Here is a 16245-nt window from a genome sequence, read left to right as displayed (position 1 = left end):
GTCACATTTAGGCTGGTGAATATGCTTTTAGGTACAGCCTTGTCTATTTATCCTTTAGGCTAAAAATTGCCCCCTCTCCCTCAAATGCTTTAAAGTATCTTAACCTCTAAGATACTTTAGATACTTGTTTAAATATTGGTTTAAACATTAGTTTCTCGTTTGGTACCAGCATGGGCAATGGGAGAGGCACGCGCCCTTCGGCTAGGTAGGTCCATCACTTTGACCTGGGCTGAGGCCGACTGCAGCAGTCAGTTTCAGCATGCCACAAGGAAGCCACAGGTCCGCCTGGGAGGTGGGAGTCCATTCAAGCCATGACCGCGCTGAGATTTTACTACTACCGGCCACAAGGGGGCACAAGGCAACTGGAGACCCATGGAGGAAACACTAAGTCTGTCATGAATACTGTGAGCATTCCAGTACTGGGAGCAGTGTCAAACGGCTTACGTATCCTTTGTCAGCATGTGCTGTTTGTGTCCATCTTGAACAACACATTACCGGATGCTCAAACTCACTCGTGTATATCTATATATAGGCTTTATGTAACAATAATATACCAATGTTTTCCTATGAGATAGAAACAACATTAAAAAATTTCCTTCATGCCCAGTTTCTGGTGAAGGTGGGAAAACAAGAACTACAAGGTACTGTTGATAAAAGTAGAAGCCCATGCTATCTTGGTGGGGCGTAGTTTAACACTATCAAAGTCAAAAATGCAAGTGCTGAAAGAAGCAAGATATAGAGGTATTAACAGTATGAGAAAGTTAAAAAATATACGGACACCCAAACACGAACCCGTAACTAGAGTTTACTGTTGGAGATACACAACACTATATATCATATAGTTAATTTGGGGCAAGAAAACTTTAAAGAATATAACAATGCGAACTGGTAAGAGCACAAATTCTAACTTCCTGTACGCATTAAGAGCTACTGACACTAGCCGGGCATCTCTGGAGAAGACGCGAGGGGCCAGGGGGCACACATGGGAGTCCCTGCCCTGCCTGGTGTTAGTGCGCCAGCCTGGTTCCCAGTACAGCTTTTGTACCAACAGTGTAAATGTCAACACAGAGAAAAAGACAAAAACTGTTTTCATGTTATTATGAAAATTATTTTCACTTGATGGACCTCTTTTAAAGAATGTCAAGGGACCCCGCAGGGTGCTCAGACCACACTTTGAGAACCGCTTATACAATTTGATTTATGTATTTACACTCATGCAGAATCAGTGGCTAACGCCTGCAATGCCACATTGTATCAATGTGACCCTTTTCTTTTGACTCATCTTTTTCTTTTACTGGGACAGCAGGCCATGGGAGAATTTGGGTTAAAATGTGTAAGACACTTGAAAAAAGGTTTCTCTACCATTAAAAAGAAAAAATGTTTTAAGAAAAAATGACAATTCTTACAGGAAGGTAAGGTGCCAAGGCTCCACAGGATTCTGCCACGAGTAGTCGTCTTTCTGGGTATTTGTGATTAATCTAGGGTAAAAAGTAAATCAAGCATCAACAATATATTCTCTCTTCCTCCGAAAGAGCCGTTAGTTTTCACCACAAATCCAGTTAAGAATGCAATAAAGCTGCTTTCTTTTCCACTTCTGGGAATCCCTGTGTATACCTGGATCAGGAATAAGGAAACCAGGGAAACCCTAAAACACGAGCTCACAGAGGTTATCTGTTAAAGAAAAAAGGATGAAGCAAAGATGAAAATTTGGCAAGGTGTCCACTGTGGGCTTGCCTAATACTAGGCTTTCCTTAGAATGTTGGGGACAACTTTCTCTTTCCGCAGAAACATTGGTATGTTTTTACATTTAGAAAACCCAGGTTCTGAATATTAGAGATGTGGTTGGTAGTATATGACAGGAATGACTCATGAGTACTCTTTTTTACCTAAGGGATTAGGAAGTGAGTTCATCAGTGATTTAACCAGAGCCCCTGGCTAGCGGTAAGATTGTTTTTAAAGTTAGCAGACTTCCGTCCATTTGTCTTTGCATAAACATGATGAAGGGGCTTTGTTACAGTGATGACTACACTGAACTCCAACAACAAAAAAATAACAACAACAAAAAATGACACATACTGGGTTTTGTTCCCATATGTCTTCTTCATAGAATATAAATCTTTCTTTGACTGGAAAAGAAGTATATCTGTTCTCATATTCCCATATGAAAAGGTGACATAATTCATTAAAGTATTGGATGCCTAAAATTAAGAAAAGAAATTATATAGCAATCTACTAGGCAACAAACTGGAGGCTGGCAGCTAGACAGACCCCCGATATCCGTGTTTACTCATGTTACAGAAGAGGTGGTGGCAGAGATGTTTATAACTGACATCTTTGAATTAAATTCAGAAATAGTAGCTGCAAAGTGGAAGGTTTGAATGTCAAAGTATGCTCTATGTAAACTACCATCTTGCTTTTCTTCAGTCTAGCTCAGTGAGTCTCAAAACTAAAAGTACACACAAAAACCGAATGTATTTCTGTATATCAGCTACAGACAAACAGACAATACTTAGGAATAAATTAAACAAAAACATACATAAAGTATATTCTGAAAACTACAAAAACATTGTCGGAACAATTTAAAAGACCTAAATAAATGGAAAGACATCCCGGATTCATGGACCGGACGCCTCTCTGTGGTTAGGACGGCAACACTCTCCAAACTGCCCTACAGATTGAGTGCGACCCTCGTGAAAATGCCAGCTGGCTTCTTTGCAGAAATTGACAAGCTGATCCTAAAATTCATATAAAAATTAAAGGGACCAAGAATAGCCAAAACAACGAGAACTGTGGGAATCATGTTTGAGGAGTTGGGGTTTATATTTGGGGTGATAAAACTGTTCTAAGGTTGACTATGGTGATGGTTGTGAAATTCTGTGAATATTCTAAAAACCACTGAATTGTATACTTCAAATGGGTGAATTATATATATGATTTGTACCTCAATAAAGCTTAAAAAATGTAAAATAATTATTAAAAAATTAAGTGTACATATGAATGATTGTACAGAATACTATGTGCTGTTTTCAAGTTAATTTGACTTTCAGTGATTAAAATCTCACCCTAAGTTAGTGTGTGCCATAATCTATAGACAACATTAAAAACTGTCAGAGATAAGTACGCCTAGATATAATGTTTACTTTACATACTTAATCCAGATGGCTCCAGTAAATTTTAAAGAAAAAAAATACTCAAGAAAATTGTAACAGAATTCTAAAGGACCATATACTTTAGCGATATTGCAGAGACCAATATTTGTTTTTAAGAATAAGTGACCATACTATTATAAATAAGGCCATCTTTATAATGAAAAAATAAGCTCCTCAATGACCTAAACATCAAGTCTAGAAAGTCAAGGTTCTCAGTTCTGGAGCAAACTGGAATATTAAAACTCAACATAAAATCAAAAGTATTATTCACAAATAGTGAGTTGAATTAAATACCAGAACCTTCTACATCAAAGGTTTACACTTTATGTTCTCTCTGTATCTTAATATACAGAAGTATATAATACACACAAAATAATATTTCTATTACCTACCTATACACACACACACACACACACCTTCTTGCTCTCCCTTGAGCTCATCAGGTACTCTCCCATCTCACGGCTTTTGTATTTGCACTGTCGCACTTCGTTCCCATCCTTGCCTAAACATCCCTTCCTTAGAGATTCCTTCTCTGACCACCCTTTCCAAACAGCATTACTCCCCAACCCTTACCTGCTTTATTTTCTTTCTGGCTTGTAACACTATAAAACACCGAGAAAACATTGACTTGTTTTATCTCCCCACTGGGATGTCTTTGTGTTTTATTCCCGCTGTAGCCCTAGTACCTGGCACTGGAACTAATGTTTCTTAAGTTTTTGCTGGAAGAATGAATAATGTAAAGCATCCTTGAGCATTCTTAAGCACTATTAAATCACAGTGCTGGGCTATACAAACAGCAGTGTAATTCGTATCCCATATGGTTCCTAACGGCATTTGAAAAAGATAGGAATGGTTACGATAAAGTCGAACAGAATAACAACTAGGGAAAAACCCAACAGTAATTTACCTGTTCCCAGCACTGTGGTAGAAGTTCAGCTTCTACACGCGTTGGTCCAACATGACGTGCAAATGCCACACAACCCGTCAGTATCATTTGCCTGAAAATAATACAAATGCATAAGGACCTGTATTTGCTTTAGAAAGCACAGCTAGGCCTCAGGGTTAAAAAGAGTCAGCTCTGTAATTCACATGAAGTACAGTATTTTCGTACAAGCAAAACACTTCCAAAAATGGACTAGACTCCCAACAAGACAGCGAACTCCTTACGATGAGTTCCTCCAGCAGTGGCAGCTCCATTTGTGAGACATGTTATGAAGGGAATCCGTACTGGTGTGAAGCTGAAACTCATACCCCTACATTAACTTCCCACATACGCATTCTGAGGATGTATGTCCAATGCTTCAGCTCCCACTGAACTTCTGTTTGTAGCCACTAAAACTGTCAGTGACTAGCACCCAGTACTTCTATAATTACAAACTATGGTGTCATATTAGTAAAATGGCGTTAGGCAGCTTCTGACCTGGCCCCCAATGACGTCCATTTCCCGATATCCACGTCCTTGTGTGATGCCGTCTCCTTGAGTGCAGACTGCACCTAGGGATTTGCTTTTAATGGATAGAATGATGGCCAAGGTGATGGGCATCGCTTTTGAGATTAGGCCACAAAAGTCTATGATGTCCATCTCGTGGGCCTCTCTAGTGCCTCCTTAGCTCGCATGCTTTGATGCAGTACGATGCCATTTGGAGGCCTACGTAGCAAGGAACTGAAGGCAGCCTCTGACCGAAAGGCATGAGGAACTGAGGCCCTCTGTCCAAAGACCTATGAGAAACTGGACCCTGCCACGGCCAGTCAAGTGTGTGAGCTTAGGAGCAAGTTGTTCCCCAGTTGCGACTTGAGATGATGACAGCTCCAGCCAACAACATCTCGATCACAGCCCTATGAGAGCCCCTGAAGCAGAGGGCCCAGAGTAGCTGACCCACATAAGTTACGCTATAAACATGAACTTATTATAAACCACTTGCTTGTGGAGTAATTTTTTACAGAGCAATATATAAATAACTAATACGATAACTTCACACTTGAACTTAAAGAGTGTAAAACTTTAAATAAGACTTTTCTCTTCAGAATGAAGATCCATTTAAGATGACTTTAAATGAAAAACTGTGAGTTTTTTCACTTTGTCTAAGATTTCAAAAACAGTATAACCTGATTGGGGGGTGGGGAAGTATGTTTTCAATAGATATTTTAAGTATCCAACTTCAAGGAAAACCAAAATAGAATGTTTAATTCAGGTTAACTATGAAATCGGCACATTCAGCCTACACATTGTTCACTGCTGTTTCTCAAACTATGTCAATTTAACTCAAACTGCAGAATGACTGCACTTCAGTTCAGTTTGGCCAAACTAGCGACAACTCTCAGACTGAGAGAGCAACGACAGAGTGTCTGGACAACAACGAGAGGAAGGCTGAGCCTTCAGAGGGTCTTCGGTTCACGGTGCAGCTTCTTCTCACCATAACCTCGTAAGGACCTGATTCCCTTTACATTTGTATCATCCTTTTCTACGCCTACTTCTCAACTTTCCTTTGCTTTTTTATTTCCTTTTATTTTAGGAGGGCAAATAAAATAAATAAAAGGAAAGTGTAAAAAGAAATTCCCAAGCTTTACATACATTACTTTGGCTACCTGCTCCCCAGTGAAAATTTCCTAATGCCTGATAATTTTTCCCCACTAGTGTCTTAAAATAATGAGGAGGAGTACACAGTGGTTCCACAACTGTTTGGCAATTATAATAAATAAACCTCGGTGAAGTTTAAGCATGTCAAACACTTACAAGAAGTGCACACTGTATCAAACCTTCATGTGAAATGACTTTAAGTCATGAGTACCATCACTACACTAGAGACATACAAACTGTTGAAATAACGTAAGGCCCCTCAAAACAAACTTCTTAGCACAGTTCAGATCCCAAAGTCTAACAATTACGACAGCTTTGAAATACAGTTGAAAACAGAGAGTCAGACGGCTTACAGATTATTGACAGCACTGGAAACTGATGCTCCTACTTGTAGAAAATCATAGGACAGAGACTGCTTGCCCAGTATTTGACGAGGCTAAAAATGTGGTGTCAGTTATGGTTGTTAGCAAAGAACGGGCCAAAAGCACCATTCCTGAGTATAAATTAAGTTTTTCTCAGGATCTGATCAAAGGTGCCTGAGATTCATTAAGTAATGAAAACTGACAACTGATTATGTCAAATATATAATGCCAACCTAAAAATGTTGCTTTTTAAATTTGTTATTCACATTATACATAGTTGATCAATTAATGAGACTATTCTAATGAGTAGTTATGTTTCTGTAAGCTACAGTTTTAAGTGCGGACACAAGCGCTTAATTAATTCCTGCCATGTTTCCACCACGGTACTTGTGGCCACCAGGTGGCAGCTCTCAGCTGCAAATGTAGAGCGTGAAAATGGACTACAGATCTAGAGGTTTGGCCTTTGTTACCAAGATAGGGAATAATATTTTTTTAAGGAGAAATGAAATACATAATATTAATTCTCCTGTATGGCGCCATCCAATTGTCCTTAGAACATTTTCAGTTTGCAATGAATGATCCTAATACAGTGACTTAGTTTCCTTATTTCTATTTGACTAGCATCCCGACTGGATCCTGCACAGGACATGTTTCTCTCCTGGCTCAGACGTATTTTGGAAAGAGCAGGAAAGAGATATATACTTACAGAGTTTTAAAGTCTATATAACTATTTCATTCTATTTTAATTACAACCCTTGCATCGAGAGATTCCTTGTATTTTAAATTTTAAGCTTGATTTGTTTTATAGTTCATACTTACAATTTTCCAACATTCTCAGAGGAGGTAAAAAAAGTGCTGAAATTACATAAATTTATCTAATCATAAAATATAATTCCATTGCTTTGGAAAAGTATAAGTGAAAATCCTTTTTAAATTAAGATAGAAAATGGTAACAGAAAAATACTTGAATGGCGGAATTTTGTCCACTGGTGCGCAGTCCGCCTACCAGCCAGCAGGGTGTCCTGTCACATTCACACTGTTCAGCTCCACGTAGCACCTACAGGGTTACGCTCTGAGGTAGGCCTCTGCCTCTGCCACTCGATCAAGTCCCCTCCCCCTTGCTTCTGGAGAGTCACCTTGACGGTACCCTCACCACACTTGGGTATTGCGTATTTCTCCACTCGGGCATCCCTGGTTGTGGGCATCTGTCTCAGGACTAACAAAACAAGCAAGCAAGCAAACAGGGCACTGTATCCCTTTCGCTACATAGTAACTAGTTTGAAGAGAGCCCAGTGGTGCAAAAATTCATATAGTAAATATTTTATCTCTTGTAAAGCATAACTATTAAGAGGCCACTGGGTAGATACTTAGGCCTTCCTAGAAATCACATGTGAAAGATAAAGGCAAAGAAACCAGCGTTCCCTGTTTGTTACAACAGGGACTGGAAAGGCCTTCAGATTAGAGGGTGACTTTTGATGCCAAATGAGTAGAATTAATTTTATTTATTTCCCAAAGAAGTAGACATACCGACCTTTGCTCATCATCTGGCCTCTTGATCAAATTGAAAAGTATGTGGAGAAGCTGATCTCTCTCTTTAGGCTCAGGATGCAGGCAGGCTGTACACAGGATGAGGGGGATCAGCTCCTAAGGGAAGGTGAGGGCGGAAAAGGTCAAAGTAAAAATGCATCGCCGAGCATTTGTTCTTGTCCCCTGACTATTCTTAAACGGACACTTAAAGTAAAATAAACCTCAGTCTACAAAAGAGCAAATTTTAATTTTGTAAGGTGGATATTCAGCAGAAAACAATGAAACAAATCACTCATGTATTCATGTGTGGGTTGTGCAGAAGGTGCAAATCACTGTGTAATGAAGTTCCTTAGGAGTCAGTGAACTTTGTTTTCTGAGCCAGTACATTTCCCAAGCGTCTACTACTTTTTAACCCAGATAAGCCTCCATCTTACTACTGTGCAATCTGACAAAGTAATTTTAAATTTCAAAGTATTTTTAAACAAAACTTGCAAAAGTTGACTGTATCCTACAATAATTTAAAAAGATGATAACACAAAATAAAGACAACTCTTCTCATTTCATGAGTATAATATAATCTGTCTTAAAATTATATATAACTCCTAATTTTGTATCCTTAGCATCTAACTGGTAGCTAATTGGAAAAAAAGAAGAGCGTTTCCCTAGCTATTGAGAGCTCCCACTAGTACTATAGATTATCAGTAGAAATGTTTTATGTTGAAATGAAAATTTTCAACACTATTTTGTTTGTGGCACATTCAACATGCAGAGGTAAATTCACTATTTTCTAGAAAGTAATACACAAAAGTTTATTCTCTTTCAAAGAAGTATTTGAAAATTAAAGTTATTTCATATTTTAATTAAAATAAGACTAAATTCTGAAGTATATTCAAAAGATATTAATGTTTTTCATTTTGGAATGAATTCTCAAATCTAATGAGAATAAAAGCCCAAAAGTGATATAGTATTTGTGGAGAGAAATCCTCTACAGTATAAAAACAGTATTTTGCAGATTTAAAAACAAATCACTATGATGTAGTAAGAAGGGCACAATGTTTCCTAGTCCATTTCTTTTTCCCATCTACCTCCTACCCACCAAAGAGTGTCAGCAGACTTAAAATAGGAACTGATCACTATGTAAAAATGCTGGATACCTTGAAGAAAAGTCTATACAGTAGGAGAAGTATCTTCCTATTTTGGAGATGCTCCTTTAGAAACAGATAATATGACTTTTTGAGTTTAAGCTGAAGCTTTAAGGCACTACTAATAGTCCTTTTCCATTATTTCTAAATTCTTTTTGCATATTACTTTGAAATTATAATGACCTGGTATAAATCTTAAATTGAAGATGCAAAGATGCAGACTACTACACAGGTAGCTAAGAGTAAATTTATTTAGGTACTTCCATATGTTTTAGATTAGTGAGTAATGAAAACCAAAATAAATAAATAATCAGGAAAAATAATTTTGCATTGGGAATGGAAGAGAGTATATACATCTTTATCGTTAGGTAATGTCTTCACCAGAGGCTTAATAGGATTTGATTCTTGAAGGATGACTCTGGACTTTGTAGGAGAAAAACAACATCTTATAGAATACCAGGGTAGGAGACCATATTCTAGGAACCGCCCTAATCCTCGGGACCCTGCTTAGGCTGCTCAGAGTCAATGACACTGCTGGGAGGACTAAGGCATTGCACCCGCCCTCGCCCTCGGAACATCCCACTGGGAGGAGAACCTGACGATGAAAACGTAGTTATTCTAGAAGGCTCTCACAGGTGGACAAAACATTTTAATGCCTAAAAATCAAGCAAGGCCCTAAATAATTATATTTACACTTTCCTCTCATATCAGATCTTTCTCTCCTGATGGTTTTCTTGCTTCTTCTTAACCCTTTTTCTTCCTTGCCTATTATCTCAACATACACAGTGGGGTGAAAGTAGGTTTATAGTTGTGACAATATGAAATGCAGTTTATTCTTGTTTATTATTATTATTATATTATTTTCCATACAAACTATAAACCTATATTTTCCCCGCTTTGTATACATTCTTACATTATTGTACTCCATTTTCTTCCTATTGTATTCCTCTTTAAAAATAAGGTTATGAAATGTAGGTAACATATTCAAAATAATTGCAAATACATATATACAAACAGTTTAAAATACATAGTATAATACTTAGCTTCGTCTACTCAAAAAGAAGCATATCTGCCCTGGCTGGTGGGGCTCAGGGGATTGAGTGCCGGTGTGCCAACCAAAGGGCCACTGGTTCGATCCCCAGTCAGGGCACACGCCTGTGTTGTGGGCCAAGTCCCCAGCAGGGGGCTCATGAGAGGCAACCACACATTGATGTTTCTCTCCCTCTTTCTTCCTCCCTTCCCCTCTGTCTAAAAATTAATAAATAAATAAATCTTTAAAAAAACAAGCATATCAAAATAACTGTGTTGCTGTTTATTCTTTGTGACTTACATTTTCTTTTCTTTTTTTTAAATCATCAGGCTTAGTCATCCTTAAAGAACAAGTTTATATCATACGTGAATACAGAGAATCTTATAACTGAAATATGGCCACGGATGTGCATGTTAATTCTCTTTTCAGTCTCACAAGAAAAAAACCAAAGTAACTTCTAATGATAATACAGAAATCAGCCTGGGCTGGTGTGGCTCAGTGGATCGTGCACTGGCCGTCACACCTAAGGGTTGCCGGTGCGTTCCCAGTCAGGGCACAGGCCTGGGTTGCGAGCCAGGGTCCCCAGTGCGGGAAACCGGGGCATGCAAGAGGCAACAACACATTGGTGTTTCTTTCCCTCTCTTTCTCCCTCCCTTCCCCTCTCTCTGAAAATAAAATATTTAAAAAAAAGAAAGAAATCACTTTAGAGATAGTAAATGTCATTAGATTTGATTTTATGAATATTTTTACTCAACTTTCTTAGTCTTATCAGATGAGTGTGTTCAGACTACAAAAACAGAAGGAAAAAAAGTACCCTAAAGGATCTAAAACAATGCAGTTAGATGTTAAACTGGGAGAAATAAAGTAGGAAATGAGATCAAGCAAATTTTAACATTAAAAAAGAGCAAGAAAATGTTGATAAGACAATGGCTCCAAGATTTGAATGGAATCTAAAGCACAAAACATTACATTTAGCTCAAATTCCAGGAGGAAATCTTTTGAGTATTTCAGGTCAAGAGGCAAAATCCTACAGTTCTGGAAAGGTAGCACATTAATCCAATAAATTACGGTCCATTGCTTGCCCTCACTGTTCCACTACAATTATTTCCTATAACTCAAGCTTTGGTAAAAAGTTAGATAGTTGGCATTTAAAATTTTTTCATCTAGTCTTCTGTCTAGGAATTAAGCAATAATTAATTATAATTTAAAACCCAGTACTGACACCCTCTGATTTAGATTTTCCATTGAAACTTGTCAGGATGTTGATGGTAACACATAATGAAAAAGCAGAACGTTAAAAAGACTCACATAAGGAAGAAATAGGATTACTCACCTCTGGAAAAGTTCTACACTTCAAGGGCTGTTAAAACATCTATTCTTAGAATTATTAATATCTATAATTCCTGAGGCTCAACCTTTAGGAGGCCTAACTGAAATACTTAGATGACTTAAAAGCTGATACTGCTGAAGAGCATGTGTCTTATTCCCAAAATTCACACACACACACACACAAACAGGTAAGAAGATGGGCCAGGTTTATCTACGTTATAAGTATCTGGGGCCATTATTACTCCTAGGTTAAACATTTACCATGGGGCAAATATGAATGACAATGGAAAAGAACAAAGTTTGGTTTCCCAGAAGATGAGCAGGTCTTCAGAGATACTACTTTAGAAACCTTTACTGGTTTCTAAACCAGGACTGGTTCTCTCCTTTCCTTTTTTCTTTTTTTACAGCTTTAATAAGTAAGGTACATCCAGTAATTTTTAGTGCACTCAGAGTTGGACGACCATCACCAATCTAACTTTGGAACATTTTCTGCATCCCAAAAGGAAAGCTTGGACCCGCTCACCACTTCCTCTAGCTCCACCCCCATTCAAGGCACAGGCTTCCTTCATTACTTTCCCACCTTAGCCAGCTGATGGCATATATTTTCCTGGCATAGAATGCAAATGAGTTAAATTTAGATATATCACTATAAAAATGCTTTAGAAGTAATCCTTTATGAAATCTTTCATTTAAATTACATAATTTCCCCTTCAAACACATTTATAGCAGAGACTGTAAAAAAAAATCAACTTATTTAGCCTATTTACTATGTGCATAGATCAAATGACAAATATATTTATTCTGTAATTTGGTTTGAAAGATTCAAGTTCCTCAACCACCCCAGGAAAATGAACTACTATGTAAGTTACATATAGAAAACTAGTTCATCCTATTATTTTTTTTCTTCAAAATGAATAGGTAAGGAAGTCTTTTTAAATACAAGCTGGTAAAAAGTAACTATAATTACTTCAAAGAACATAAAAGGATTTTTTTTTCATTTTTTATAATCTCTGAAATTGGTACCTTAAAATGGAGAATATGTCATAATTTATTTGAAATTCTTTTTCTTTCTTAAAGGTACATCAACATTACAATCAATGGTGTCTTAGATTTGTAATATGGTATACTGAATTTAGAAATTATATATGCTATAATTGTGACCTAATGATTAAGTGAGGTTGTTACTTTTCTTTAAAATAATAAAAACCAATAATACTAATATCTATATATTCACTGTGCTTTTCACTTTTATAAAAAATAAAACTTTTAATTTATTAGGCAGTTTTAATTAACCTTTACATCATTCCCTTTAAAACAGTGAGTCACAAATTCAATTGAATAGTTCATGAAAAGCACTTTTATTATTTATTTAGGCATATTCTTTATTGTATTAAAATATTTATAAGCTCTTTGATATTATCTTTTAACTTTTTGTAATTACTTAAAACGATTTGTAAAACTTTTATATTAATTATATATATGTAATTATATGCTATCACATGAAGCAAAATGTCTTTCGTAATGACAGTATATGTGGCCAATAAAGTTTGAAAAACACTAATGCAAAACATGCTAAAAGACTATTAAAAGTCCAGCTGTTATGCATCCGTAAGAATGAGAAAGGTCTTTATATACTGACACAGAAGGACACAAAAACAGCACTACATGGAAAACTGCAAAATGGAGAATCATGCACACAGTATGGTATCATGTGTGTAAAGCCATGGAAACAAGCCCAGACGTTTGAGTTTGTTTACACATGCACCAAGTGGCTCTGCAAATATAATACGGTTCTACCACAGTACTTGCAGACGTCAATCCCCCATTTTCCATTATGCACAGAACATGTAGACAGAAGATGAGTAAGGAGGTAGGGAACTGAACACGATAAGACAACTAGGATTAGTAGACGTGTATATACGGAACCCTCCACCTGACAACGGCAGAATATATACTCTGCTCAAGTGCACATAGGACACTCAAGCCTACATGTCAAGCCACAGGCAATTCTCATAAATATTTTAAAAGACTGAAATCATACAAAGTATCTTTTCCAGCTACAATGAAATAAAGTTAAAAATCAATAACAAAAGGGAAACTTGAAAATTTACAAATATGTGGATATTAAACAACACACTTACAACAACCAATGAGTCAAAAAAGAAATCAGTAAGGAAATTAAAAAATACTTCAAGATGAATGAAAATGAAAAACACAACATACCAGAATTTATAAGATGCAGCAAAAGCAGTACTCTGAGGGAAATTTATAGCTATAACTGCCTACATTAAAAGGAAGCAAAATCCCAAGTCAACAACCTTGCTTTTTAAATTAAGAAACTAGATAAGGAGCATAATAACCCAAGGCCAGCAGAAAGAAGTAAATATAAAGATCAGAGCAGCAATAAATAAAAAACAATAGAGAAAATCAATAAAATCAAGTCTTTAAAAAAATCAACAAAATTAACAAGCTTTTACCTAGACTAAGAAAAAAAAGGAGAAGATACAAATAACTATAATCAGAAATGAAGGAGACATTAGTACCCACCTTATAAAAATAAAATTAAAAATTAGTACCAACCTTATAAAAATTAAAAGGATTCTAAGTGAGCACCACAAATAATAGTTCACCAATAAACAGATAATCAAGATGAAATGAACTAATTCCTAGAATCACATAAATTACCAAAACCATCAAGAAGAAACAGAGTATCAACAGACCTATAACGATCAAAGAGAGTGAATCATTAATAAGTCTTCCCAACGAAGAAAATTTCCAGGATCAGATAGCTTCACTGGTGAATTCTGAAACCCATTTAAAGAGGAAATACTGGTCCTACTTAAACTCTTCCAAAAAAATAGAAGAGGATGAACAATTCGAAACATAATCTAAGAGGCCATCGTTAGCCGTTACCAAGACCAGCAAAGATAGCACAACAACAACAACAAAATGATAGACCAATATCCCTTATGAGTTTACATATAAAATTTGCAACAAAATATTGACAAATCCAACAACACATTAAAAGGATTATACACCTTGACCAAGTGGGATTTACCTCACAAATGCATGGATGTTTCAACATATGAAAAACCAATCAATTTATTATACTACATCAACAGGAACGAAAGGAAAAAAATATCATCATATCAATAACGCAGAAAAACATCTGACAAAATTCAACACCCTTTCATGATAAAAACACTCAGCAAAAGAAGAATAAAAGAAACTCCCTTAATATGGTAAAGGGCACTTAGGGAAACCCCACAACTAGCGCATCAAAGGCAGTGGCGAGAGACTGGAAGCTTTCCTCCTGAGATCAGGAGCAGGATAAGGATAAGGAGATCTGCTTTCTCAAAACACTGCTATTCTACACTGAACTGGAAGTCCTACCCACACCAGTTAAGCAAGAGAATGGAAAAAAAACATTCCAAACTGGAAAGGAAAAAGCCAAACTATCTCTATCGGCAGATAACATGATTTATACATATAGAAAATCTCATCGGATCCACAAAATAAACAAGTAGAATTTATAAGCAAATTCAACAAAGTTGGCAAGGTACAAGATTAACACACAATTACCAATTTTGTTTCTATATACCAGCAATGAACAACCTGAAAAGGAAGTTAAAAAAGTAGTTCCACTATAATAGCATCCAAAAGAATAAAATACCTAGGAATAAATGAAAACAAGAAAGTGAAAAACTTGTACATTGAACATTGCCAAAAGAAATTAAAGACATTAATAAATGAAAAATAATCCGATGTTCACTTAATGTTGTTAGAATGGCAATACTCTCCAAAGTGATCTACAGATTTAGTACAAAAATCTGTTATCAAAATTCCAATGACCTTTACTGCATAAGTGAAAGCTGAGCACCGAATTCATATGGAATTGCAAGCGGCCCTATAGGCCAACAATATCGAAAACGAAAACAAAGTTGGAGGACTCATACGTCCCAACTTCAAAACTCACCACAAAGCAATAGTAAACAGAAGTGTGGTGCAGGCATGAGGCTGACCATAGAGACCAATGGACCAATGGCACAGAACTGACAACCCAGAGATAAGTCCAAACACGTGCATACAGCCAACTGACGCTGTTGTTTTTATTTTTTATTTTATTTTATAGAGAGAGGAAGGGAGGGAGAAAGAGAGACAGAGGAACATCTGTGTGAGAGAGAAACATGGACTGGTTGCCTTCTGCAAGCACCCCAACCAGGGACAGAGCACAGAGCCCAAAACTGCAGCATGTGCTCTGACCTAGAATTGAACCAGCCATCTTTCAGTGTGTGGGATGACACCCGACTGGGCCACGCCAGCCAAGGACAGCCAATTGATTTCTTAAAAATTTTTATTCACTGATTTTAGAGAGAGAGGAAGGGGGACGGGGAGGAGACAGAGAGAGACATCACTTTGTTTCTCTTATTTGTGCAGTCATTGGTTGATTCTTGTATGCCAGGATGGGATCGAACCTGCAACCCTGGCATATCAGCAAGCCATTCTAACCAACTCAGCTACCCTGCCAGGACCAAGACAATTGATTTTTGACAATGGTGCCAAGACCACTGAATAGAGAAACAATTTTCTCTTCAACAAATGATGTTGGGACAACTGGATAACCACATAAAAAGAATAAAGGTGGACTCCTGCCTTACTCGACATACAAAGAAATCCCCCTCAAAATGGGTCAATGACCTAACTATGACAGCTAACGCTATAAAACTACTAGAAGAAAACATAAAATAAGATAAATATTTCTGACCTCAGATTTGGCAATAAATTTTAGATCTGACATCAAAGAACACAAGCAACAACAAAAAAATGTGAAAAGGCAACCTTGAGGATGGCACAAAATATCTGCAAATCTTATGTGTGATACAGGTTTAACATCTGGAATTGTAAGAATTCTTACAACTCAAAACCAGACAATGCAACTTAAAAAATGGGCAAAGGACGGATAAGACTGTACTAAACGTCAATAAAATCGAAGGCCTGTGGGGCGGCGCTGCAGGGACAGAAGAACAGAGTTGTGTTGTGTATCTTTTTATATTTGAAAAGGTGTTAAACCTTGTGAACATATTATTTAATCAAAACCTAAAACCCCGTTTCCAAGGTTCTATTTATT

The 16245-nt window shown here is 36.9% G+C and overlaps 1 protein-coding gene across 4 annotated transcripts in view; it reads right to left on the bottom strand.

Annotated features, from left to right (window-relative positions):
- Positions 1 to 16245, bottom strand: part of RELCH (RAB11 binding and LisH domain, coiled-coil and HEAT repeat containing) — a 92500-nt gene that overhangs the window by 38514 nt on the left and 37741 nt on the right. For all 4 annotated transcript variants that reach the window (XM_024580578.3, XM_024580577.3, XM_045187868.2 and 1 more), the window contains exons 11-13: positions 7621 to 7733; positions 4057 to 4147; positions 1407 to 1478 (exon numbers count right to left, since the gene is read on the bottom strand). In XM_024580578.3, coding sequence (XP_024436346.2) covers positions 1407 to 1478; positions 4057 to 4147; positions 7621 to 7733 — 276 coding nt within the window. The remainder of the gene's footprint in view (positions 1 to 1406; positions 1479 to 4056; positions 4148 to 7620; positions 7734 to 16245) is intronic.

Source organism: Desmodus rotundus, chromosome 10, assembly GCF_022682495.2.
Source record: "Desmodus rotundus isolate HL8 chromosome 10, HLdesRot8A.1, whole genome shotgun sequence".
Taxonomy (NCBI): domain Eukaryota; kingdom Metazoa; phylum Chordata; class Mammalia; order Chiroptera; family Phyllostomidae; genus Desmodus; species Desmodus rotundus.
The sequence above is the reverse complement of the archived record's forward strand: the minus strand, read 5'-3'. Positions and strand labels throughout refer to the sequence as shown.